A 25,472-nucleotide genomic window follows, 5' to 3' on the forward strand; every position below is an offset into this window, starting at 1 on the left:
CCAGGATATTACTCCTAGTGAAGTTTCAGATTGTGTAAAAGTTTGTAATGAACCATCACTCCCCCTAATTCACAATTTAAAAATCACTTATTAAAAGAAAGGTGCATATTGAAGTTTTCTGGATTGTTACAGGAGATAATATCCGAGACTTCAGTCTTGTATTCAACATCTGGCCCTAAAATAAATCATAATGATACTTTTGCCTGTACGTTGGGGTATCTGAGGCTAGAAGAAGCAGAGAAAGCAAGGTCTTATTTTTGGAAGGAGTAGTAATAAGGTGATTTCAGGATTATCTATATCAAACAAAACCAAAAAACCCTCACAGGCAGAGTTAACTGTGACCTGCAGCAGACCTGACATTGACCCTACAGTATACAGTCCTGTGGGCTCCGAGAGTGCAAATCTTTATGGGTGTTGAAGATTTCTTCCACGGGGTGAACGGTGGGTAAAACTGCTGACCTTGTTGCTAACAGTCCAATGTTTGACCCGCTACACCACCAAAGCTCTCTGTATCACACCAGACACCTTCCAACAGAATTTTTTTTAAAGGAAAGGTGTTATCAGAGACTATTTATTACTCTCTTCTCCCCATAGTCATAATAAGGTCTGTGACAATATAAGTTTGAAATCAATTACTGGTCCAAGGACCATTCCAATGTTCAGTCTGAAATGTTCAGCATGGGTCCACTGTATCCTATGGATATAGGAAAGCCTAATACAAACTACAAGTCTGCCTAGGAATATAAAACGTAACATATAGCAAAACTTGAAAATATGGTAATAGCCATTTTATATTTTTAAAGTTTCAAATAAGAATATAAAAATACTGCAATGAGTTGACAAATGACAATGCCGTTAAAAGATAAAGTAAAAATGCACATAAATTATGACTTTGTTCTTGTTGCTAACTTGTTTATCATGAACACTTATTTTTTCTTTTTATAGCTTACTGTGTTTACTATGAATATACATAGAACATAAACTAATTTAACAATTTCTATATACTATTCAGTAGCACTGACCAATATTTTTAATCTTCACAAATTTAAAAAAATCACAGCATGAAGAATTTGTTTCCCTAAAAATGACTTGCCCTAACCTCAGCAATCTGTGAATATGATGAGGTATCAGTTCCATGATTGTTACATTATATGGCACCGTTGACTTTAAGATCGATTATGCGGGTAGGATTAATCCAATGACATAAACCCTTAAATTCAGAGTGCTTTCTACACTGGTAGAATAGAAAGCTGGAGAGATTCCAAGCTCAAGGGAGATTCAACACTGAAGTTGAATCTGGCTTGAAGAAGGAAACTGATGAGGAATATAGATGGCTTTTAGGAGCTAACAGAGAACCTTTGCTGACAGCTAGCCGGAGAAGGGGATGTCAGTCTTACAATCATAAGGAAATGAATTTAGCCCACAACTTGAATGTGCCTGAAGTGGATTCTTCCTAGAGCCTCTAGATATGAGCCCAGCACAGTTATTACCTAGATTGCAGTCTTGTAACTCCCGAAATAGAAAATCCAGTTTAGCCATGCTAAATCTCTGACCTAAATTCTCTGAACTTGTAAATTTGTGTAGCCTAAAGCCATTATATTTGTGGTAATTTATTATACAGCAGTTAAAAACCTAATATATTTACTTTCTGCATTAGCTTTAAATAAGTTACACAAGATAGATTTAGCTAAATAAATAGGATTTGTCATAAAATATTAAAAATTTGATCCTTCTTATACTTTACTTTCCATGAATTCAAGATCCTCAAACTTCCCTTTTAATATGCCTTCATATGTAATTCTTATAAAATTTTAGGTTTGTGTGGGGCACATTATGTTACCTGGTTCAACCCCCTAATTTCATAGACAAAGAAACAGAGAACAACAGGGATAAGTAATTTGCTTAAAGATAAACAAAGGCAGGGATTTGACTCTGTTAAAAATTTCCATTACTATCACAACTATAGTAGTGTACTATGTGCAGTTATCTTACATTCCAGGGAATAATTTAGTGTTTTCTATTTTGCTTACTATATTTTTCATGTGTACCTATTTCCGTGATTTACCTGATAGCTTAGACAATAATATCATTTCCCCCAAATGCAGTACTTTAAACTTGCCCACGTTAGAATTCCTGTAAATTTGGATAGTCTTGTACCATTTCAATATAGTTTATTCTTGTGACTTACAATTCACTACCTAGAAGTATGTATTCATTAATAAATTTGGAGAATTCAGTGGTCACCCCATCAAGATCACTTACAAGTTTATTAATAAGACCATCCTCCATCACCAGTCCTTAGGGACACTGCTTTTTCTAGTTAGAAAAATATTCATTTTCTTTATCCTGTTTCCTATTTCTAAGCCATTGTACAAGTAGACTTAGCAAACATCATTATCACCGATTACCTGGTTTCTTGTGAACTGTCCTGAGCAAATTTAGCAGCAGCTGGTATCATACGATCAGCCATATCCTTTGCTCCAGATAGGACGCGTCCCGGTTCCATACATTCCACTACATCTGTTAAGTGCTGTGCTGAGCATCTTCTCACTGCTGCGTGTAAATGGCTGTTAAGAACACATGTCCAATTAAACAAAGCTGCTATTGGAAAAAGGTTCATGTATGAATTATTTTCCAGAGATTAAATTGTTCCTATACTTCAACAATCATTCTTTCTGGTTAAAGTGACAAATTATATGCATTTGCTATTCCTTGCTAAGAAGTTAAAAATTAAGATTCTTCGTATGCTCCCACCTGATATGATACTTATCACATGTTGCTGTTATTAGGTGCCTCCAAGTCATTTCCAATGCATAGCAACTCTATGTACAACAGAACGAAATACCGGCCAATTACTTTTGATTGAAATGCACTAATCAAGTTTTCCTTTTTCTACACCCAAGATTACAAACACCTGCCTTTTAATTTAAGGACACTGCAGGTCATTTGGAATATTACCTTTGTCCTCCATTGATAAGAGAAACGATTGCACGTGCAGGGGTTACATTATTAACCATGGCCCTCAGTGCTTTGTCAACGTCTTCTCTTATAAATGTATTTGATTCTCCCGCTTTATGCAACAAGACTTTCACTGTCGCGTCCAGCTCTTGATCCATGTTCTTTTTCAAGCAAGTGAAAAGATCACTTAAACAGACCACAGCAGCACGAGAAACTCCAGAGCGTAAATTTTTCACCTAAAAAACAATTTTCCAAATAGTACATTTTGCTAGTCTGAATAAAAATCGGTAATAATGATTTTGAAACAACTTTACTATTAAAAGCACACATTTTAACATATATCAATCTAAAATAGATATATAATCTGTCCTAAAGTCATCAAATACATTGTTTTTAATGTTGCAAGGAGTTATTTTTACTTCACATATGCCTGTATCATTTAGTAAAAGAATTTAAAAAGTCAAATAAATGTGCTTATCTGTTGCTATTCACATAATATTTTACCTCTTGAACTACTGCAAAATTTGCTTCATGCAACTTTGTGTTCAGTGTTTCAGAATGGAAGGCAGCTAAGCATCTAATAAAATTCAATCCTTCAATTTTCTTCTCCCTATGAGAAAGATAAACAAATTCCAAGAATAATCATTATGGTGCTCAGCAAGAACAAGAACTTATTTTTTTGTGTATGGAATAGTATCAATAAGGAAACCTTGCCTGTTTTCCCTATCTTTTATGAATCTAAAATAAAAAACATGTAATTATATTCCATACAGTTTTTTGTGATTCAAAAAATCTTGTATGAATCAGATCCAGCATTGATAATCAAACTAAGTTAATTATTTGTAGTAAAAACAAAAACAACAATAATAAGCCATTATCTCCTATTAGGAACAATATAGAAGAAGGGGAAGAAGAGAGAAATAAAAGTGAGGGGGGTGGTAAAGCCAAATATGTTGGGAGATCAAACCACAATGACATACCACTTGACATGCACTCTGGGATGGCAGTTTTTTAAAAAAGTATACCTATGATTTTGAGAAATATTTACCATCATCCATTGTAGAGGGAATGCAGAGTGTTGCACCTGCTGTAGAAAAGAGTTTGATAGTTTCTCAATGAACTAAATCTATAAGCTTATTTGCACCTGCAATTCCACTCCTAGGTATAATTTAAACAAACAAGTGTACACAAAGAAACTTACACGCAGTAACATGACTCAAATCAAAACGAAGACAGAAACAACCCAAATGGCCATCAGGATGAGTGGATAAAGCAAATGCAATATATATATATATCCATATAAGGAAATACTATTCAGCTATAAAAAAACAAAGTATTGATACATGCTACAATTTTTGATTAACTCTGAAAACATTATGCTAAATGAAAAAAGCCAGACAACAAAGGACAACATATTCTATGGTTTGATTTATAAAAAATGAAAATATAAACAGATAAAGCAGATTAATATTTTCAAGAGACTGAGGACAGGAAAGGAAAATGGAATATGGCTAAATGGGCACAGCATTTCCATATAAAGTGAAAAAGAGTTGTGAAACTAAATAGTGGTGAGGGTTATGCATTATATATACGGTAAATGGACTTAATTTAATTGAATTATATACTTTACAATGGTTGCATGGATAAGTTATTACATATGATTTACCATACACATAATTTTTTTAAATGAAGAAAAGTCACTATTTGCTATCCTACTGGTGTATCATCCAAGAGCAGAAAATCACCATTAGATGTTTCTGCAACTTGTAATTTTTTTCCTATTATGTGACTAAATAAACCACATGAGGATTAAGATGTATACTAACATGAGGATAGTTAAGGGGAAATTTAGATGACACATTTCCAATTTGATGGCTTTCACCTTGTGCCCTGGAAGAATGTGAGCTGGTAATACTGACTTTTCCCCACTCCCCTCCCCCCAGCTATTAACTTCCCTGACATATTATGGTAAATAGTGAGAAAAGTCTTAAGACTCTAAGTTGGCAAAAGTAAACATGTTTACATAAATAGCCCTCATACAAAATTTTCATTTTTTTAATAAGCATGAAATATTTACAGTTTGGTTTGGCTGCAAACACAACCCAGTTCTGCATTCATAAATAGAAAATAACAAAAAGCATTGTGTGAGGTCATCCAATCTTTGAGGTTGTGGGACATTTTGAATATAGGTAGATCAGACAGGATTTGAGTACTCAATATATTTATCGATTAGATGAGAAGTGAAGCAATGAAAAGGAAGAATTTGAGAGAAAAATTCCCAAATAAAAAGAATGTGGGGACAAGTATGATATGGGCAGAAAAGTTGACAAAAGTAAAATCTACCCATTGAGAGTAATTTAACAAAGTTTATTTGGGTCAAGAAAATAGCCTAGGAAATCAGAATTTAGATTCAAAGCATTTCTTATCTTGACCCCTCAGGTAATTATAAACTCTATCTGGACTAAAACTCTTCTCTGGGCTCTGTAATTCCATATTGTCTTGGCTTTTCCTTTTAGACACTTAGCCTTCATTCTAAGCACCATTTTCTACTTCAGTTTTCTTCTATGTAATACAACTTTCTCTCCTATCATTTTTGTTAATCATTTTATGGGGGCTCTTACAACTCTTATCACAATCCATCCATCCATCCATCCATCCATTGTGTCAAGCACATTTGTACATTTGTTGCCATCATCATTTTCAAAACATTTTCTTTCTACTTGAGCCCTTGGTGTCAGTTTCTTTCTTTTTTTTTCTTCTTTTTTTAATTTTAACAATTTATTGGGGCTGATACAATTCTTTTCACAGTTCATACATATACATACATCAATTGTATAACACACATCTGTACAGTCTTTGCCCTAATCATTTTTTTCTCTTTTCTTCTTTTACATTTTATTAGGGACTCAAACAACTCTTACCATAATCCATACATATACATACATCAATTGTATAAAGCACATCCATACATTCCCTGCCCCAATCATTCTCAAGGCATTTGCTCTCCACGTAAGCCCCTTGCATCAGGTCCTCTTTTTCCCCCCTTCCCCTCCCTCCCCATTCCCCCCTCCCTCATATGCCCTTGGTAATTTATACATCGTTATTTTGTCATATCTTGCCCTATCCGGGGTCTCCCTTCCCCCCTTCTCTGCTGTCCCTCTCCCAGGGAAGAGGTCACATGTGGATCCTTGTAATCAGTTCCCCCTTTCCAACCCACTCACCCTCCACTCTCCCAGCATCGTCCCTCACACCCTTGGTCCTGAAGGTATCATCCACCCTGGATTCCCTGTACCTCCAACCCTCATATGTACCAGTGTACAGCCTCTGTCCTATCCAGCCCTGCAAGGTAGAATTCGGATCATGGTAGTTGGGGGGAGGAAGCATCCAGGATCTAGGGGAAAGCTGTGTTCTTCATCGGTACTACCTCACACCCTAATTAACCCATCTCCTCTCCTAAACCCCTCTATGAGGGGATCTCCATTGGCCGACACTTGGGCCTTGGGTCTCCAGTCTGCACTTCCCCCTTCATTTAATATGATATATATATACATATATACACATACATATATACATATACACATATATACACATACATACACACACTTATATCTTTTTTTTTTTTGAATGATGCCTTATACCTGGTCCCTTGGGCACCTCGTGATCACACTGGCCGGTGTGCTTCTTCCATGTGGGCTTATTTGCTTCTGAGCTAGATGGCCGTTTGTTCACCTTCAAGCCTTTAAGACCCCAGACACTATCTCTTTTGATAGCCGGGCACCATCAGCTTTCTTCACCACCTTTGCTTATGCACCCATTTGTCTACAGCGATCCTATCATGGAGGTGTGCAGTCAATGATATGATTTTTTGTTCTTTGATGCCTGGAAACTGATCCCTTTGGGACCACTCGATCACACAGGCTGGTGTGTTCTTCCATGTGGACTTTGTTGCTTCTGAGCTAGATGGCCGCTTGTTTATCTTCAAGCCTTTAAGACCCCAGTCACTATCTCTTTTGATAGCCGGGCACCATCAGCTTTCTTCACCACATTTACTTGTTCACCCACTTTGGCTCCAGCCGTTGTGTCGGGAGAGTGAGCATCATAGAGTTCCAATTTAATAAAAGGTATTCATGCATTGAGGGAGTGTTTGAGTAGAGGCCCAAGGTCCTTCCGCCACCTTAATACTTGACCTATAAATATCGACACATAGATCTATTTCCCCATCCTCCTATATATATTTGCATGTACGTCTTTGTCTAGACCTCCATGAATGCCCTTTGACTCCTAGCTCTTTCCTCCATCTCCCTTGACCTTCCTCCTGCCCTACTACCATGCTTCATCGCCACCTGGGCTAGAGTATACCTCTTCTCTAAGCAACCTTATCCTTGATCCTTTCCCACCAGGCCTGCCACTCCCCCTTCTCTACCATTTGGGGTCCCATGTTTTTCCCTTGTCCCTGGGTTTGTTAACACCACTTCCTTACCCCCCCTACCCCCCCACCCCAAGTCCCCCCGGAACTGTCGGTCCCGTTGTTTTTCCTCCAGATAGTTCATCCAGCCTGTCCTATTCAGACAGACCTGTGGAGTCACTAACATGCACGAAAACAAGACAGAGGAAAACAAAGCAACAGTATACAACCAGACAACAAAACAACAAAAACAAACCACTGAAAAAGAGCAGAACAAAACAGTTCACAAGAGAAAAGCTTGTAGTTAGTTCAGGGATCGTTTGCTGGCCCTTAGGAGCGTTTTCCAGTCCAGTCTGTTGGGGCACCATGCCCTGGCCCCAAAGTCCACTTTCAGCATTCCCTGGAGACCTTGCCGCTCCATTCCCTTGCTGTTCCACTGCACTCCCCCAGTGATTTGCCTCGGTGTGGTGGGATCAGGTCAGGTGCTATTCCCACACTGTGTCTCCGGTGCTGTCCCCTGTATCGCCCTTAGTCACTGAGGGGCATCATGTCTCATAGTAGGGCCAGCCATGTTGTTCTCTCTGTGGACTGGCTGCTCTACTCAGGAACATCATCATCATGGCCTGGTGGGCCAGGCTGTGCTCCACTCTCTCCTCCTGCCCCTTCATCTGCTCCCGTGTGCTCTGATCAAATATGTCCATCTCCCATAGCTGCAGAGTCAATGTCGTCCTTTGGAACAAATTCTTTTCGGGGAAGGGGCAGGAATCCACTTAATTTATGGTGCTGGGGCCAGCCTCCCAGACCTCTCCACCGGTCAGTTTCTCATTCCCCCTGGCCCTCCCTCTTCCATTTCTCCTATCATTTTACATTTTATGCCTCTAGGTGATCTAGTGCCTCCAGGGATGTTTCATAATCATGTCTCATCTTACAAGTTATCAGGAGAGACTAGTTCCTGGAAAAAGGACAGGTTGGAAGAGTTGATGGTCAGTGAAAAGAGGAAGACACTCAAAACAAACAAAAAAGGGAAGAGGAAGACACTATGAATTAGATCCACCCCGTGGATGCAACAACAGCACAAACTGAACAACTGTGAGCATGGCACAGGGCCAGAGTGTGTTTTCTTTGTGATGTTCTATGTGATGTTGCTATGAGTTGGGTCTAAACAATAACACAATAATAATTTCAGACCATTTAAGTAGAATTTCTGTATGAGCCCATGCATGTGAATATGAATATATTCATTACTTTCTATTCTACCGAGGACTTAAGAAGATAAAAAGCTGGCATATCAAATGCTTTGCCAATATCCTTGAAGATGACTGCATCATTATGATTTATAGATTTATCAAATGATAAAACTCCTTGGGAGAGTTCTTAATACTCAAACATATTATTTCCTAATATTAAAAGGTATTACTGAAGCAACCTCATGTAGTCAGAATGTCATTTTTACGTGGTTTACTCTGTTTGCTGGTATTTTATTTGGAGGGGCCCTGGTAACGCAGTGGTTTACTCCTTGTTCTGCTACAAGAAAGGTGGAGCTTTCTGTTCTGTAAAGGGTTACAGTTTCAGAAACCCAAGGAGGCAACTCTATATTGTCCTATAGATTCACCATGAGTTGGCTATTGACTCAAAGGAATTGAGTATTTTACTTAAAAATTTTATGCTGACACTTGAAAAAAGTAAGACTGGTCTATAGCTTTTTTAATGTTCACTTTCTATCAGAATTTATAAAAATCATAAGAAGAAACTTTTAGACATTTTCTTTATTTTTTCTGAAGAGGGTGTAGGAAGCCTGATAGGGCTTGATCAAGGGCAATGTAACCGAGAGGATTAATGAAATCCAAATGAAGGCTGAACATGATAATGGGACAAGAGGAAAGTAAAAGGAAATAAAGGAAAGAACTAGGAGGTATAGGGCATTGATAGAGGTCTAAATACAGGCATGTACACATGTAAATATATTTATATATGACAATGGGGAAATAGATCTATGAGCCTACATTATAGGTTTAGTATGGAGTAGCAGATGAACATTGGGCCTCTACTCAAGTCCTCACTCAATGCAAGAACACTTCCCAACACGATCACTGAAGACAAAGTGGGTGCATAAGCAAATATGGTGAAGAAAGCTGATGGTGCCTGGCTATCAAAAGATATAACATTTGGGGTCTCAAAGGCTTGAATATAAACAAGTGACCATCTAGCTGAGAAGCAGCAAAGCCCACAAGGAAGAAGCACACCAGCCTGTGTGATCATGAGGTGTCAATAGGATCAGGTATCAGTCAGCAAAGAACAAAAAACCATATTGTGAATGAGGGGGAGTGCGGATCAGAGACACAAAGCCCATCTATATGCAACTGGACACCCCCTTACAGAAGGGCCTCGGGAGAAGATGAGCCAGTCAGGGTGCAGTATAGCATCAATGAAACATACAACTTTCCTCTCTAGTTCTTTAATGCTTCCTTCCCCCCACTGACATGCCAATTCTACCTTACAAATCCAGAGGTACAGATAAGAACTGGAAACACTGGGAATCCAGGACAAACCCCTCTGGATCAAGAATGAGAATAGCAATACCAGGAGGCTAAGGGAAGGTGGGGGAGAAATGGGGAACCAATCAATATGACCTACATATAACCCTCTCCCTGAGGGACGTACCACAGAAAAGTGGGTGAAGAGGAACATTGAACAGTGTAAGACATGAAAAAATAATCATTTATAAATTATCAAAGGTTCGTGAGGGAGGGAAGGTGGGAGAAGGGGAAAATGAGGAGTTGATACCAAGGGCTGAAGTAGAAAGAAAAATGTTTTGAAATAGATGATGGCAACAAAAGTACAAATGTGCTCGACACAAAGGATGTACGTATGGATTGTGATGAGTTGTACAAGCCCCCAATAAAATAATAAAAAAAATTGTTTGGTGGAAATCTCTATTCTGGGCAGTGTTAGTAAACTGCATGTCCTTATGGAAGTATCTAGTTACCCTGGTAGCATAGTGCTAAAGTTGGGATGCAATCTGGGAGGTTAGGAGTTTTAAACCACCAGCCTCTCTCCTTAGGACAAACCTGGAGCTTTTCATTCCCATAAAGCGTTACAGTTTCAGAAACTCACGGGCAGTTCTATACTGTCCTTTAGTTTCGCTGAGAGTCAGCATGGATTTAATGGAATGGAATGAATGTGAGACAAGTAATCTATTTTCTATTTTTATGCAAATGTATTTCAAATGAATGGGCAAAATAGACTGTTTTCTTACTATTTAAGTTTTATGAATATATCCTCTTATTTTGCATTTATACCTTTTCCTTTTTTTCTTACATGTTCTAATGTTTACATTTTTCTACTTGAAAATTTTTGGTTTTTTAAATATTAGGGGCTCATACAACTCTTATCACAATCCATACATAAATTGTGTAAAGCAAATGTGTACATTCATTGCCCTCATCATTCTGAAAGCCTTTGCTCTCTACTAAAGGTCCTGGCAGCAGCTCATTTTGAAATTTTATTTTATTTTTTTAAGAATCAACTCTAGGATGTTATTTAAGCAGCCACGACAGAGTAAATACGATACAAGACTTAGCCTCCCATATTAAACAATGGTGGGTATCCGAACAGAACATAATGGTTTCACTGAGGTGAAGATGACAGAACTTGTTTTCGATAGATTTAGGAACTAAAATCTGTTAGGCAGAGTAGTAGAAAGACGAAAGCTATGCAGAACAAAACTTCATAGGGTACTGAGATGTAGTCAATCAATATGGCCTTTATAGCCATAATTCCTTATGTGATGTATTCGAATTCTAGACTCTATGCCTGTGGAGGGATATGTCTGCTATGCTAATGGGCAAAACTGTTGTTAGGTATCATCTCGTAGGTTCCTCCCTGTAGCAACCCTACGCACAACAGAACAAAATACTACTGGGTCCTGTGCCATCCTCACAATTGTTCTAGTGCTTGAGCCCACTGCTGCAGCTGCCATGTCCATCCACCTCATTGAAGGTCCTTCCTCTTTTGACTGCTGCTCTCCTTTACCAAGCATGAAAGCCTTGACAACATGCACAAATCTGTGAGATAATGTCTTCTCATGCGTGCTGCCTCTAAGGGGCAGTCTGGCCTTCTGCTCCCAACATAAGATTTGCTTGTCTTTTTGGCAGTCTATGGTGTTTTCAATATTCTTCTACAGCATCACAATTCAAAGACACCAATTCTTCTCAGTCCTCCTTACTCAAAGTCCAACTTCTATATGCATATCAGGCAATGGAGAATACCATGGCTTGGGCCAGGTGCACCTAAGTCCTTAAAGTAACATCCATGCTTTTCAATATCCTAAAGAGGTCTTGTGTAGTACATTTACCTAATACAACACATCTTTTATTTTTTAACTGTTGCTTCCATGAGCACTGATTGTGGAACCAAGCAAGACAAAATCCTTGACAACTTCAATCTTTTCTCCTTTTATCATGATGTTACTTATTGGTCCAGTTGTGAAGATTTTTTTTTTTACAATGAGTGGTAATATATACTGAAAGTTACAATCTTTGATCTTAATAAGCAAGTGCTTCAAGTCTTCCACATTTCAGCAAGCAAACTTGTGTCATCAGAATATCGCAGGTTGCTAATAAGCTTTCTTCCAATCCCGATGCCCAATTCTTTTACATATAATCCAGCTTCTCTGATTATTTGCTTAGAATACAGATCGAATAAGTATGGTGAAAGGATACAACCCGACACAGACTTTTTCTGGTTTGAAATCATGCACAAATGCCTCTTGATCCATGTACATGTTCCTCATGAACACAATGAAGTATTCTGCAATTCCCATTCCTCTCAAGCGTATCCATAGTTTATTTTGATCCATGGAGTGGAATGCCTTAGCATAGTCTGTAAAACATAAGTAAATTATCTTTCTGGTATTCTGTGCTTTCAGCTAAGATCCAATTAGCATCAGATTTCCCTTGTTCCACCTCCTCTTCGGAAACCACCTGGAACCTCTGGCAGCTCCTTGTCAATGTACTGCTGCAACCACTATAGAATGATCTTCAACTAAATGTTACTTGCATGTGATATCAATGATACTGTTCTATAACTCACACAATCTGTTGGGTCACCGTTCTTTGGAATGGGTACAAATAGGGATCTCTTCTAGTCAGTTGGCCAAGTAGCTGTCTTCTATAATGCCTGGCATAGATAAATGAGTGCTTCTAGTGCTTTATCAGCTTGTAGAAATGTTTTAATTTGTATTCCATCAATTCGTGGAGCCTTGTGTTTCGCTAATGCATTCAATGCAGCTTGAGCTTCTTCCTTCAGTACCATTGGTCTTGCTCCTATGCTACTGCCTGAAATGGTGGAAATGTCAATTTGCTCTTTGTGGTGCAGTGACTCTGTGTGTTCTTTCCATCTTCTTTGGATGCTTCTTGAATCATTCAATAGTTTGCTCATAGAATGTTTCAGTACTGTAACGCAAGGATTGACTTTTTTTTACTTTCTGTTTAAGATATACTGTGTTCTTCCCTTTCGGTTTTATAACTCTAAGACTGTACATTTCAGTTTAGTTTGTCTTCTTGAGATACCCTTTGAAATTTTCTGCTTAGCTCTTTGACTTTAACATTTAGTTCTTCTATAGCCTTAGCTAGTCTATGATTAAGAACACATTTCTGAGTCCCTTCTGATATACACTTTGATCTTTTCTTTCTTTCCTGTCTTTTTAACGATCTTTGCTTTCTTCATGAGAGATGTTCTTGTTGTCCTCCCACAGTTCACTGGGTTTTCTGCCATTAGTGTTTAATGCAGCAAATCTATTCTTGAGACATTCTCAAAATTCAGGTGGGATAGACTCATGGTCCTATTTTTGCCCTTGTGAACTTGATTTAATTTTCTTCAGCATCCACCTAAAATTACATATGAGCAATTGATGGTCTGTTCCACAGTCAGCCACTGTCCTGGTTTAGCTGTTGATACTGAGCTTCCTCATGGTCTCTTTCCATAGATGTAGTCAATTTTATTTTGTGTAGTCTATCTGGAGAAGTCCATGTATATAGTTGCTGTTTATGTTGTTGAACAAAGGAATTTGTGATGAAAAAACTGCTATTCTTGTAATATTTTCCAACTACTATTCCTTCCTCTTGGTATCTAACTTTTGCATTCCAATTGCCAATAATTAGCAATGCATCTTGATTGCATGTTTCATCAATTTCTGACTGAAGACATTGGTAGAATTCTTGTTTCTTCATAATTAAGTTTTGTGGTTGGTGCATAACTTTGAATAATAGTACATTGAATTTCCTTGAAGGCAGATAGATAAAATCCTATTATAGGCAGCACTGTAATTCAATATAGACCTAGAAATGTTCTTTTTGACATTGGATGCAACACCATTCCTCTTGATTGTGTCATTTCCAGCAAAGCAAACCATATGATTTTCAGATTCAAAATGGCCTATACCCATTAATTTGGCCTATACCAAAGAAATGGATCTTTATGCATCCATTTCATTTCTGACAATTTCCAATATTCCTAGTTCCATACTTTGTATATTCCCAGTACTGATTCTTAGTACACTGACTTTTGTAGCAGTTTTTACTCACCTTGAATTCAGCCCCATCTGTAAGTGAAGATCCCTAAGACTCCATTCCTACAGGCTTTCCTTGATTTCGGCCTGCTTCTACTTTGAGAAGGCAACTGCTCCTCAGTCACTTTTAGATTATCTTGTGACCTGAGGGGTCCATCCTTCTGCATTATCTCTGACAATGTTCTGCTTCCATTCATTAGGCTTCATTGTATCTGACAATGTTTCTATGCTGTTCATAATAAGGTTTTCTGCAGCTACTTCATCTGAAGTAGACAGCTGATTTCTTCTTCATAGTCTGTTCTTAGTCTGTAAGCTGCATGTTCACTTTGGGTGACCTTTCTGGTACGTGAAATACCAGGGACATAGCTCCAGGATTACAACATTTTCAATGTTTCAAATCTCTTTCAGTAATTTCTGATCTACCATTAATCCTATCCAGTGTTTCCATATGTAGAAAATTAGATTATTACTTTTTAAAGTTAAAAATTTTATCTCTACTTGACTTCTTCAATTTTCCTTCTGGCTTTTTTAACAGCCAGAAAAGAATAATTATAGTTTTAATTCACCCATTAACATGTATCATCTAGTCTAATTCTACCATCTACCTCATTTGAGATAATGAATTTCCATATATACTTGAGTATAAGCTGACCTGAATATCAGCCAAGGCACCAAATTTTACCATAAAAATGTGCCGAAAAACTCGACTTATACACAAGCATATACGGTCTTATCCTTATTATTATGGCCTATCTTTTCCTATTTCTTGGCATACTTGATATTTTCCTAAATGACAAACATGGTGGATTTTATCTTGAATGTTTTTGAATTCCTGTAAATATCATTGAGCCATGTTCTGGATTGCAGTTAAGTTCCTTTGAAACAGTATGATCCTCCAAAGTCTTAGAAACTTTGTTAGGTTGGACTTAAGCAGCATATACTTTAGGGATCATTTTGCTACACTGTGAAATAAAATATTTCGAATTATTCTACCCAATGCTCTGTGAATTGTGAACTTTTCCGCTGTGTTGATGGGAACAGAAAGTATTCTTGGTTTTATATTTGGTCCAGGGTTTGTTCTGATAATTTTGGATGATCCTTTATTTGGCCTTGGGTAGTTTATTTGCATGTACATTCAGACCATTATTCAGCTGAACACTCAAAGGGAATTAACGGTAGATCTCTGTTGTTGTCTACGTAGCTCTATCCTCTGGCAATCTGCTTGGTAAATTCTAGCCACCATGACTTTCTCAGACTTCCAACTCCATATGCTGGGTTTCTTTCTCCTCTGGAGCTAGGACCCGCAAAGTCTCTCCAGGAAGGAAGTCGGGTAATTGTAAGGTTCCCCTCATTTTTCCTCATCTCGTAGGGATCACCGCCTTTCATTGTCTGGTGAATAATAATATGAACATGGTTGGTTCCATATATATTTTGTATAATACTTCAATTTTTCAAGTGGGAGAGTTAATTTGCTTGCTACTAAACCTTCCAAGCAGGGAGTGAAAGTGCAAGAATTATACTCTGGACATGAGCCATTTAATATGCCTGTTAGTGGGTTATGTGCTGAATTGCTAACTGCTAGGTCAAAAATTGAAACTACCAGCTGCTCTGTGGAAGAAAGATGAGACGTTTTACTCTTATAAAGCTTTATAGTCTCAGAAATCCTCAAAGGCACTTTGTGTCCCATAAGATTGCTGAGTCAGAATTTAGGAAATGGCAGTGAGTTTGGTTTTGGTATACTGGAATGTAAATGAACCCAGGTAGCCTAGTGGTTCAAGTTCTCAGTTGCTAACCAAAAAGGGCATTCAAACCCACCATCCACTCCACAGAAGAAAGATGTAGTCTGCTTCCTTCACGACTACAGCCTTGGAAACCCTATAGATCAAATTCAATTAGATGGCAGTGAGTTATTGTCATCTGTGTAAAAGTATCCCATTTGCATTTAGATTACAAGTCTCAAGAAGATATCAAGAATACACAAAAAAATCTGTAAGGAATCACAATATAGGTAGAATTTAAAGCTGTGGGCTGGGTGAGATAATTTAAGGAAAACTCAAAAAATCCCAAGTGCTAACGAGTTGACATTGACTCATAGCAAACCTCGATAGGGTTTCTGAGATTGTAAATTATTATAAGCAGACAGCCTCATTTTTCTTTTGAAAAGTGGCTCATGGGTTTAAACTGCTAACGTTATGGTTGGTAGGCTAGAGCCTAACCCATAATGCCACCAAGGTTCCTTAATTTAAGGAAGGGATTGGGAAACTACAGTTTATAAGCCAAATATGACCTAATGTTTTACAATCAAAACATTATTAGGGATCAGCTATCTTCATTTAGTTTCATGTTACCAAATGCTGCTCTTGCAGTACTACAACTGCAGAAGTGAGAAATTGTGACAGAGAATTCTGGTTCACTAGTATTTGCTATCTAGCTTTTTATGGAGAAAGACTGACAACATCTAATTTACATAATGAATGTACATAGAAAACAGCAAATACCAGTGGACTGAAAACAAGAGCATTCCAAAATTTCGAGGTCAAACAGAAAAGGGACCAGAAAAATAAGGGAAGCAGGAAGAGTACAATGAAGAAAAATGAAGAAAAAATAATCAAGAAGAAAGTTGTGTCAACCATATTAAGTATGCAAAAAGTGAAGGCTGATGTATGACCAGTGTACATTTGACACAATGGTTATTTTGTAGTTTGGGAGAAGTGGTAAGTGGCTATTATAGGGATAGCTGATTAACTATGATTGAGAAGACAATGTGAAGTGAAAACAGGTAATAAGCCAGTCTTTCTTGAGGAATTTTGCTAAAAAAGAGTAAGAAATGCATACACATGAAACAAACATGCAATTTTAGAAAGATCTAATAGACACAAGATATTACATATTTTTGTTGAATCTAGGAGAGAGGCAAAATTGATGAAGAAGGGTGTGGGAGGGTGAGGACAGAAAAGCTATTGAAAAGAGAGAAGAGGTATTGCGACAAGGGCAACCACTGTTGTCAATGTCCTGTGTTATCTGTGATTTATTAGTCAGCTAGGTTGCTATGCAGCTATGACAGGAGCAGGGAAATATTTCTAAGGATTGCAATGGGGTATATTTCAGAGGAGCAATTTGGGAAATGGTGAGATTTATAGTCCTATAACAAAAAGTATGCTTAATTCATTAAAACCTAAACTACATTTTTATTATATATGTGATAAAATAAATGCTGACAGTATTACTTGAATTAGAGTTCAGCTATATAATAAGTTGGAAAGATATTTTCTGACTGCCTAAGAACTAAAACCATCACTTCTATTTTAAATGGAAACTGTGCTTCAATGGCTCTAATTAAAAAAATCACAGGAAACTTTGGGTGCTTTCTAGTATACGATGATAGAGATGGTGAACTTACCAATCTTCATCATCTAAAAGCTTTAGAGCTTCTGACAGTGCTACTTCTGGTTTGGAAAACGGCCGCAGTTCTGATGAATCCATTATTTCTGGACTGTGTGTGACAGACGGTATCCTTTCTTTATACTGTGGGATGGCTCCAGGAGACACTGCACCTGAAACAGAGCATTAACACAACCTCAGAGGACAGGCACACATGTTGACTAGAGGGAGAGGCAGAATGGGAGTATACCCACAGAGGATATTTGTATATATGTATTTACTTTTATTGGAAATATATCCATGAATGTAGTGGTGTATACAAGGGACAATGCTGAATAAAACTTCTTAGAAATAATCAAATACCTTAAAGGAATGAGTCACTGGACTTCAGGACTCAGGAGCATAATCTCTAGGGGCACTAAGGTTCACTGAAATAACACAATTCAATCGCCAATATTCTTTAAACAAATTTAGAGTAATAACTGGAGTCTTAATGGTTTGTGAGCAGTCATCTATTAGTCTCAGGGCCACCAAATATTGATTTCTTTCCATCCAGAGGCCAGAAGAGTGATTACAATCCAGAGACAAATGAAAAGAATTAGTCCAGTGAACTAATGGACCACACAAACAACAGTCTCCATGACCCTGAGACCAGAAGAACTACATGGTACACAGTATCGTGAACATCAGCTCTGAAAAGGATCACATTAGGAGGTCTTGGGCAGAGGAGGAGAAAAATATGGAACAGAACTCAAAATCATCAAAAAGACCAGGCTTACTGGTTGGATGGAGATGGAGGGACCTCAGAAACTATGGCCCTTACCCTTCAGGAAATTCATTATGATTTAAGATCAAAAGGTTACATATATTGAAGGACAAAGTTCAGAGCGTTGGGAAATGAGACATAGAAGCAGGAAACACAAGAAGTGGGATAAATGATAATACACTGAGAGAATTGGAATGAATGGGTTGAATCAGATTGTGATTCAATAAATCAGTGTAAATGAGGTGGGGCAGAGTGGAGACCCAAAGCCTATCTGTAGACCTTTGGACATCCTCTCACAGAAGGGTAACAAGGAAGGGACAAGTCAGTCAGGGTGCAGTATAGCACCAACAAGACATACAACATTCCTCTAATTCTTTAATGCTCACCTCTGCCCCCAACCCACTATCATAACTCCAGTTATACCTTACAAATCTGACTAGATCAGAGCATGTACACTGGTATAGATAAGAGCCCCTGACACAGAAACTCCAGGATAAAACCCTCAGGAACAATAACAGAGTAGCGATACCAGAGAGTAGAGGGAAAGTGGGGAAGAAAGGGGGAACCAATTGTAATGAGTGACATATAACACACACACACACACAACCCCCTGCCAGAGTGATGAATAACAGAAACATGGGTGAAGGGAGACAGCAGATGGTGTAAGATATGAAAATAATGGTAATTTATAATTTATCAAGGGTTTGTGAGGGTGGGAGGATGGGGGAGAGAGGGAAAAATGAGCTGATACCAAGGGCTCAAAGTAGAAGGAAAATGTTTTGGAAAGGATGATGACAACATATGTACAAATGTGTTTGATACAATTAATATATAGATTGTTATGAGAGCTGTAAGAGCCCCCAATAAAATGACTCTTGAAAAAGATAAACATGAATTATATTCTACTATTCACCTGACAACTGAAAATTAACCTTCATGGCACTTGTATGTAGAATTCTACTTGTCTTTTTTTCTACTGGTATAGAATTAATGGTCTATTATAAACCCTGAGGGCCTGTTTAGTAATAAGAACATTATTTATTCAATAATCAGGCATTTGCCAAACATTTTCCAGAGGTAAGGTCTTCTCCTTTGTGTTAAGGATACAAATGATAGCTACTGAGTTTCCTCAGAGTATAAATGTCTACAATTAATCCTAGGGACATGCTAATAATCACTTTACTAACACCTTTGATAAGACATACCACCTACATTAATTAGCTTTGGGAATACAGACTTTACATAAAAGTCTACTACACTTCTGATTAAGAGTTGAACTACTAGTTCAAAGTTGGCAATTTGAAATAACCTCAGAAGAAGCACCTTAGAAGAGAAGCCTGGCAATCTGTTTCTGAAATGCTACAGCTTTGAAAACCCTATGGAAAATTTTATTCTGCACAAGCTGGGTTATTATGAGTTAGAGCTGACTTGATAGCAACTAATAACAACTCTATTTCTAGCATTATAAAAGATAAACTTCAGACATTCAACTAGCTCAATTTGTTTTATATTTATCTCTAGGAAAGAATTTGAGGGCACCAAATATAATTCACACAAGTTATTCAGGAATAATCACAATAATGTTTACAATAGTTCAACAAATTTCCATTTCAAACTGATTTTCCTAGTTGTTACTGTGATAGTTAGAATGTCCATTTGAATTTTTACGAAAGTGTAGGAGTAGAGTCCAACCTTTCAATTAGGACACGGCCTGATGATGCCTCGTTTGGGATGTGGGTTACTCTTAAGTGAGGAGACTGGGAACTTCCCTTTCTCTGCCCATACCTACTAGTAATCTGCCTGTCTTGAGGAGCAGACCCCAGTGGGTTGCCCAAACCTGGGAGCTGCCACAGCCCTGCCATGTCCTCACTGACCTTGGATCCACACAACTCTGAACCCACTGGCCTATGATCTTCCCACTTCCTTGTTCATCTTTCTGCATCACCAGTCTGCAGCTATATGAGTTTGAAGAGAGTCCTGGCTTGAATCAAACTTGTGGACTTGAATTGGACTGGGCTGGTGTGGTAGTTACATAATCTTGTGTCAATTTAAGAGATTACGAGTGAAGGGGTGGAGTGTGGCTGATCAATCAAGATATAACCAATGAGGTCTCTGTGTGGGCATGGCCTTCTCCTGAAAATTCTGGCAACTCCTGTATTTCCTCCTAGGAGGCAGAAGACACTTTTCACTCTTGGCTCACTCCCTTGGAGAGACTCTACTGACAAGACACATGGAACTACACTAGACCCCTGGAGCCAGAGAAGACACTGCCAGTGCTGAGATGCTTACAACGCCACTGGATCCAGAGCACTTCCAACCCACTGGCCTGTGATCTTCCTGCATTTGGTGTCATTGAAAGGGCTTTGTGAGTCTGAAGAGGACTTTATAGATTGGTATCAGATATATGGGCTAATATTGGACTTAAGGTCTTGATCTAGACTGGGTTGGGATATTTTCTCAATATTCAATTACTCTTGGATATAAACCACTTTCATATATATACTTATGTATGAGTGTCTATGAATTTGTTTCTCTAGTCTACCAGGCTAACACAGCTAGGATGACTTCTTCTGATATGATTATTTGTTTATATAAAGTACTTTCTCATACACGGAGGAGTTTCACTGTATTTGATTCCCTGGACAACCTGGCCTAACAAGGACCAATACATACCTAGTATGTTTAAAAAGTAGTACCAAACCAAATACCAAACCCAGTGTCACAGAGATGAATGCAATTCATAGGGACCCTACATAGGGCTTCGAAAACTATAAATCCCTATAGCAGTAGAGAGCCACATCTTCCTCACAGGGGTGGCTATTGAGTTTGACCTACTGACCTTGTAGTTAGTGGCCCAATATCTAACCTACGGTGCCACCAGGGATGCTCTTGGCCAGACAAAGAACATAGTAGGCCCTCAATGAATAGGTTGGACAAATAAAACATACAATGACTTAAAAAAATCATGATCTAATTCAAACCTCCTTCACTCTCTTAGTTACCTCAGTTATGAAATGGGGTAACAAACAACTCTGCCTTATTAGAAGAAGTATAACCAGAATGCTATACTTGGAGAACTTGTGCGATTGTTAAGGACGGTGCAGGACCTGGCAGTGTTCTGTTCTGTTTATACACAGCATTGCTGTGAGTTGGAACTGATTTGATGGCACCTAACAACAACTTCTCAGAAAATGCTCAGGAATGATAGAAGGCTCTAAAGAGAAAATCGTTACACCTTTGAGATAATTTAGACATTTAAGGGAAGAAGATTGAGACCAAAGTTGTTAATTGAGCATTTCCAATGCAAGTTAAAGGCAGAACTGATTTTAAAGAAGATAGGACTTAAAACTGCTACTTCAGAATTCTTTCTGTCACAATGCACTTAACCATGCATCCCTAATTTAACAAGCATTTAGATATCACTATTTACATCTAAACAAGGGATTTAATCACATCTGCAAACCCTGAAGAGGATGACCTTTCAAAACTGGCCCCTTCTCTCCGTGAAGGGCAGAGAGGAATGTTTTCTACAGGGGCACTCCTTGTTTTGCACTCCTACCTCCTCTCCAAACTTATTGAAGCCTAGAAGGGAGAAAAACAATCAATTATCTGTAACTTGCTTTTTATGAAAATAAACAAACAAAACAAAAAGAGTAGTTATAGTAAAAGAAGCTACTGGGTCTGCAATTTCAATTTTCTAGGACATTTATCTTAGACATTTATCATCCACAGTTAACATGTTCAATCTTCCTATTAGCCTTAGTATATTCCAAGTCCAAAAGTATACTGAGAATTAAATTCCACTTACTTTCAGACGTCATTTTCTCAGTTCCTGCATGTTTTACTCGGTCCCAGTGATACTGTTCTTTTTCTTCACAATCTTTAATGTCAAAAAGGTCTTTCTCTTCTTCTCTCTTTTGTCTCATCTTACCATAAGTAGATTTTGAAATTGAAACTTTAATCTGCATGAAAAAGTTGAGATAACTACATATTCAGGGGATTGTCATGTGCATTCATTACTCTCATGTCAGACATCTATCTGTATATATCTTCCCTGTCTAAACAGAATAAACTATGCAATCTTAGTCATTACTCCAGTAATCGTAAAGTCTAACTACATGTTGCTCATATCCAATGAACTCTGTACCTGAGCATATTAGTTAGCTATTCCTAGCTATTCCCAGGAAATTGCTGAATATGTATATGCTGTTGTGTGCCATGAAGTTGATTCTAATTCATATCGACTCAAGAACAGCCCTCCAGGGTTTTAAACATTTTAAACATTTTAAACCTGTCATCTAATAGTACCCAGATTACCAGGTCTTTCGCCGGCAGAGCTCCTAGATGGGTTTAGCTTAGTGCTGAACCAGTGTACTGCCAAGGCTCCTTGAATATGTGCATATATATGAACATGCAGATATAGATATATTTGTTTCTGTTGGATGTTGTCGAGTCAGCTCTGAATCATGGCGACCCCTGTGTTGCAGAGTAGAACTGCTGTCATGGAGCTTTGAAATTTGTGATCGATTAGAAGTAGAGTGGCAGTCCTTCCAAGACGTCTTGGGTGCACATAAACTGCCAACTTCTTCGTGAATAGATGAATGCTTAACCATTTGCTTCACTTAGGCACTATCTACTCTAACATCAAAATTAGAAAGTAAATATCATTTAAATGATTACTACTCCTCTCCTATCAGGTTAATTTTGACTCATGGTAACCCCCTATCCGTTTCTGAGACTGTAACTCTTTACTCAGTAGAAAGCTCTTTCTTTCTCCCCCAGAGTTGCTCTTGGTTTCAAACTGCCAACCATGCAGAACGCGGTCCAGTGTGCAACCACTGCACCAGCAAGGCTCATCTTTAAATGACTAAGGATCAGAATTTTCATTTTTTAAAAAGTTTTATTAAAAAACAATAAAGACACTAAATTTGATCTATACAACGATGACATTCATAGATGTAAACTTATCCTAGTAGTTAAAAGATACCCTTACATTTTTTTCATCTTCAGTGTCAAGATGTGACGGAATACTTTGCTGGGCAGCTCTTCCATAAACCCCCGATGGGGGTGCAAAGCTTTGCTTGACAGAAAATGTCTCCCCATTTCCCACAGAAGCTTTCACTGATTGGCTGCAGGTTGCTGGTGCCAAATTTGGGCTTCCAAATACACCTGAAATTAATCAAGCATTAGGTATTTGTGTATGATAGCACTATGCATGCCAAAGGGTGAAATTATGTAACAAGACAGAAATACCAGAGGTGTCATTAGGCAGTTCATGACTAACATTAAATGTGAACCACATACTCATTGTGATTATCATTCCTGTAAGTTTATAAGAATGCTGTTGTTCCAGGAACCCAAGTGGAAGGTGAATTATGAGAGTGATGAGTGCAACGAATGTATAAGGGTGCTTTGCTAATTTGATGTATGTACAGATTGTGATAAGAGCCAAACTACGTGAGCCCCAATAAAAAGATTAAAAAAAAAAAAGAAAATGATTAGGGCAAAGAATGTACGGATGTGCTTTATACAATTGATGTATGTATATGTATATGTATGGTTTGTGATAAGAGTTGTATGAGCCCCTAATAAAATGTAAATAAATAAATAAATTAATTAATTAATTAAAAAAAAAAAGAATGCTGTTGTTAGCTGAGTTTAAGATGGTTTCAAGGAGCTGAGACAAGGAAATAGGTTGCATTGGGCGAAACAAAAAAGGAAGGAAAAGAGGACAACTTTTTGGATGAGGATGCTTGTAAGCAGAGTTGACAAGTATGAAGTGAATTAATTACGTAGTTTGGTTGGAGAAATGGCAGATAAAGGAGACAAGGAGATAAAGAGGTATACTTTCTATGTCTGTGTACACGTTTTAGTTTTTGTTGGTTTAAAAAACAAAAAGAAACTACTACTTAAAAGCCAAGGCAAGGCAAATATGTTACTAAAAGATCTATTCCCCCTAAAATATATAATTTAGGAATTAAATTCTTATTCATCCATACTAATTTATATTTATAATTAGGCATATAAATGAGGACTACCATTTCATTTAAATTATGCTAATTAACACTCTTAGCTATCCTAAAGTTACGTGAGAAGGTACCTAAACTGCAACTATATTGCCTATTTCTCTGAATTGCTGACATAATTTTGCCTCAGTTTTTTAGAAGATAAGGAATGCCAAGTTAGGTATTCACTTCTAAGTCTTTCAATTAATAATAATAAAAAACAAATTTGATTCACCACCTATGTTATACTCATGTCTACTTTTTATTGTTATGCTTTACTTGGGTGTGAAGAGCACATATAACAGAAAGCTAAGTAACTTTGAAATACCTTTTCCAACAACTACTACTGAGTCTTCTGGTAAGGTATTTGTGGATGTCAAGTCAAAACTGGAAATTTGCTGTATGTTTGTTGTTGACCCTGTACATCCTAAAAAAAAAATACAGACCCCGTATTAAAAAATATTTATTTACTATATAGTATTTTAGGATATTGTAATAAGGCCTTTAAAAACTGATATTTTATTTCATATAAAAATTCACAATTTGTTTATTCACACAGATCCATTAATTAAATATTCACAATGAAAAGATTTACTATGGTCAGGCACTGGAGAGAAATGTTTTTCCCCCCTGAAGGAGCTTATATAATTCAGGTTTAGAGGTGAGAGATATACAAGCAAACAATCACAGCATAAAAATCTGAAACAAAAAAGAAACAACAAAGAAATCTAAAACAAAAGCATAAATATAAAGGAAGTCTTCCTTAACTTTATCCAAACAGTGTAGGTCAAGGTTTTACTTTCCAGTATTTATCTGGATTAACCATTTTTTAAAAAAGAGTTTTTTTCTCGATTAACTTTTAACTCAGTTTGTAATTATATGTCTTTGCTACTAGACTATAAAAATGTTCATGTATTATTTTTCCCCTAAAAACTAGTATAGTGTTTAGCACAAATTAGCTGTCCAGTAAACATATGGTAAATGAATATACCATGGCAGGAAAATGCAAACACAAAATAACTTTAGGGTCAATGAAAGCAAACCTGTTAACTACTGGAAAATTTAAGTAAACAGATTTTAAAAAATCATTTTATTAGGGGCGCATAAAACTCTTATCACAATCCATACATACATCAATTGTGTAAAGCACATTTGTACATTCACTGTCCTCAAAACATTTGCTCTCCATGTAAGTCCCTGACATGAGCTCCTTGTTTTTCCCCCTCCCTCCCTGGTCCCCCCTCTCCCTCATGAACCCTTGATAATTTATATATTATTATTTTGTCATATCTTACACTGTCTAATGTCTCCCTTTACCCATTTTTCAGTTTCCATCTCCCAGGGAGGAAGTTATATGTAGATCCCTGTAATCAGTTCCCCCTCTCCACT

At 37.5% G+C, this 25,472-nt stretch overlaps 1 protein-coding gene across 2 annotated transcripts in view; it reads right to left on the bottom strand.

The window, feature by feature from the left end:
• TOGARAM1 (TOG array regulator of axonemal microtubules 1) overlaps window positions 1-25,472 on the bottom strand; it is a 94,587-nt gene that overhangs the window by 19,700 nt on the left and 49,415 nt on the right. For both annotated transcript variants that reach the window (XM_075531022.1, XM_075531021.1), the window contains exons 9-15: window positions 24,412-24,510; window positions 23,072-23,247; window positions 21,887-22,040; window positions 17,332-17,485; window positions 3,463-3,568; window positions 2,959-3,194; window positions 2,409-2,567 (exon numbers count right to left, since the gene is read on the bottom strand). In XM_075531022.1, the coding sequence (XP_075387137.1) occupies window positions 2,409-2,567; window positions 2,959-3,194; window positions 3,463-3,568; window positions 17,332-17,485; window positions 21,887-22,040; window positions 23,072-23,247; window positions 24,412-24,510 (1,084 nt within the window). The remainder of the gene's footprint in view (window positions 1-2,408; window positions 2,568-2,958; window positions 3,195-3,462; window positions 3,569-17,331; window positions 17,486-21,886; window positions 22,041-23,071; window positions 23,248-24,411; window positions 24,511-25,472) is intronic.

This window comes from Tenrec ecaudatus, chromosome 14 (genome assembly GCF_050624435.1).
Source record: "Tenrec ecaudatus isolate mTenEca1 chromosome 14, mTenEca1.hap1, whole genome shotgun sequence".
Classification (NCBI taxonomy): domain Eukaryota; kingdom Metazoa; phylum Chordata; class Mammalia; order Afrosoricida; family Tenrecidae; genus Tenrec; species Tenrec ecaudatus.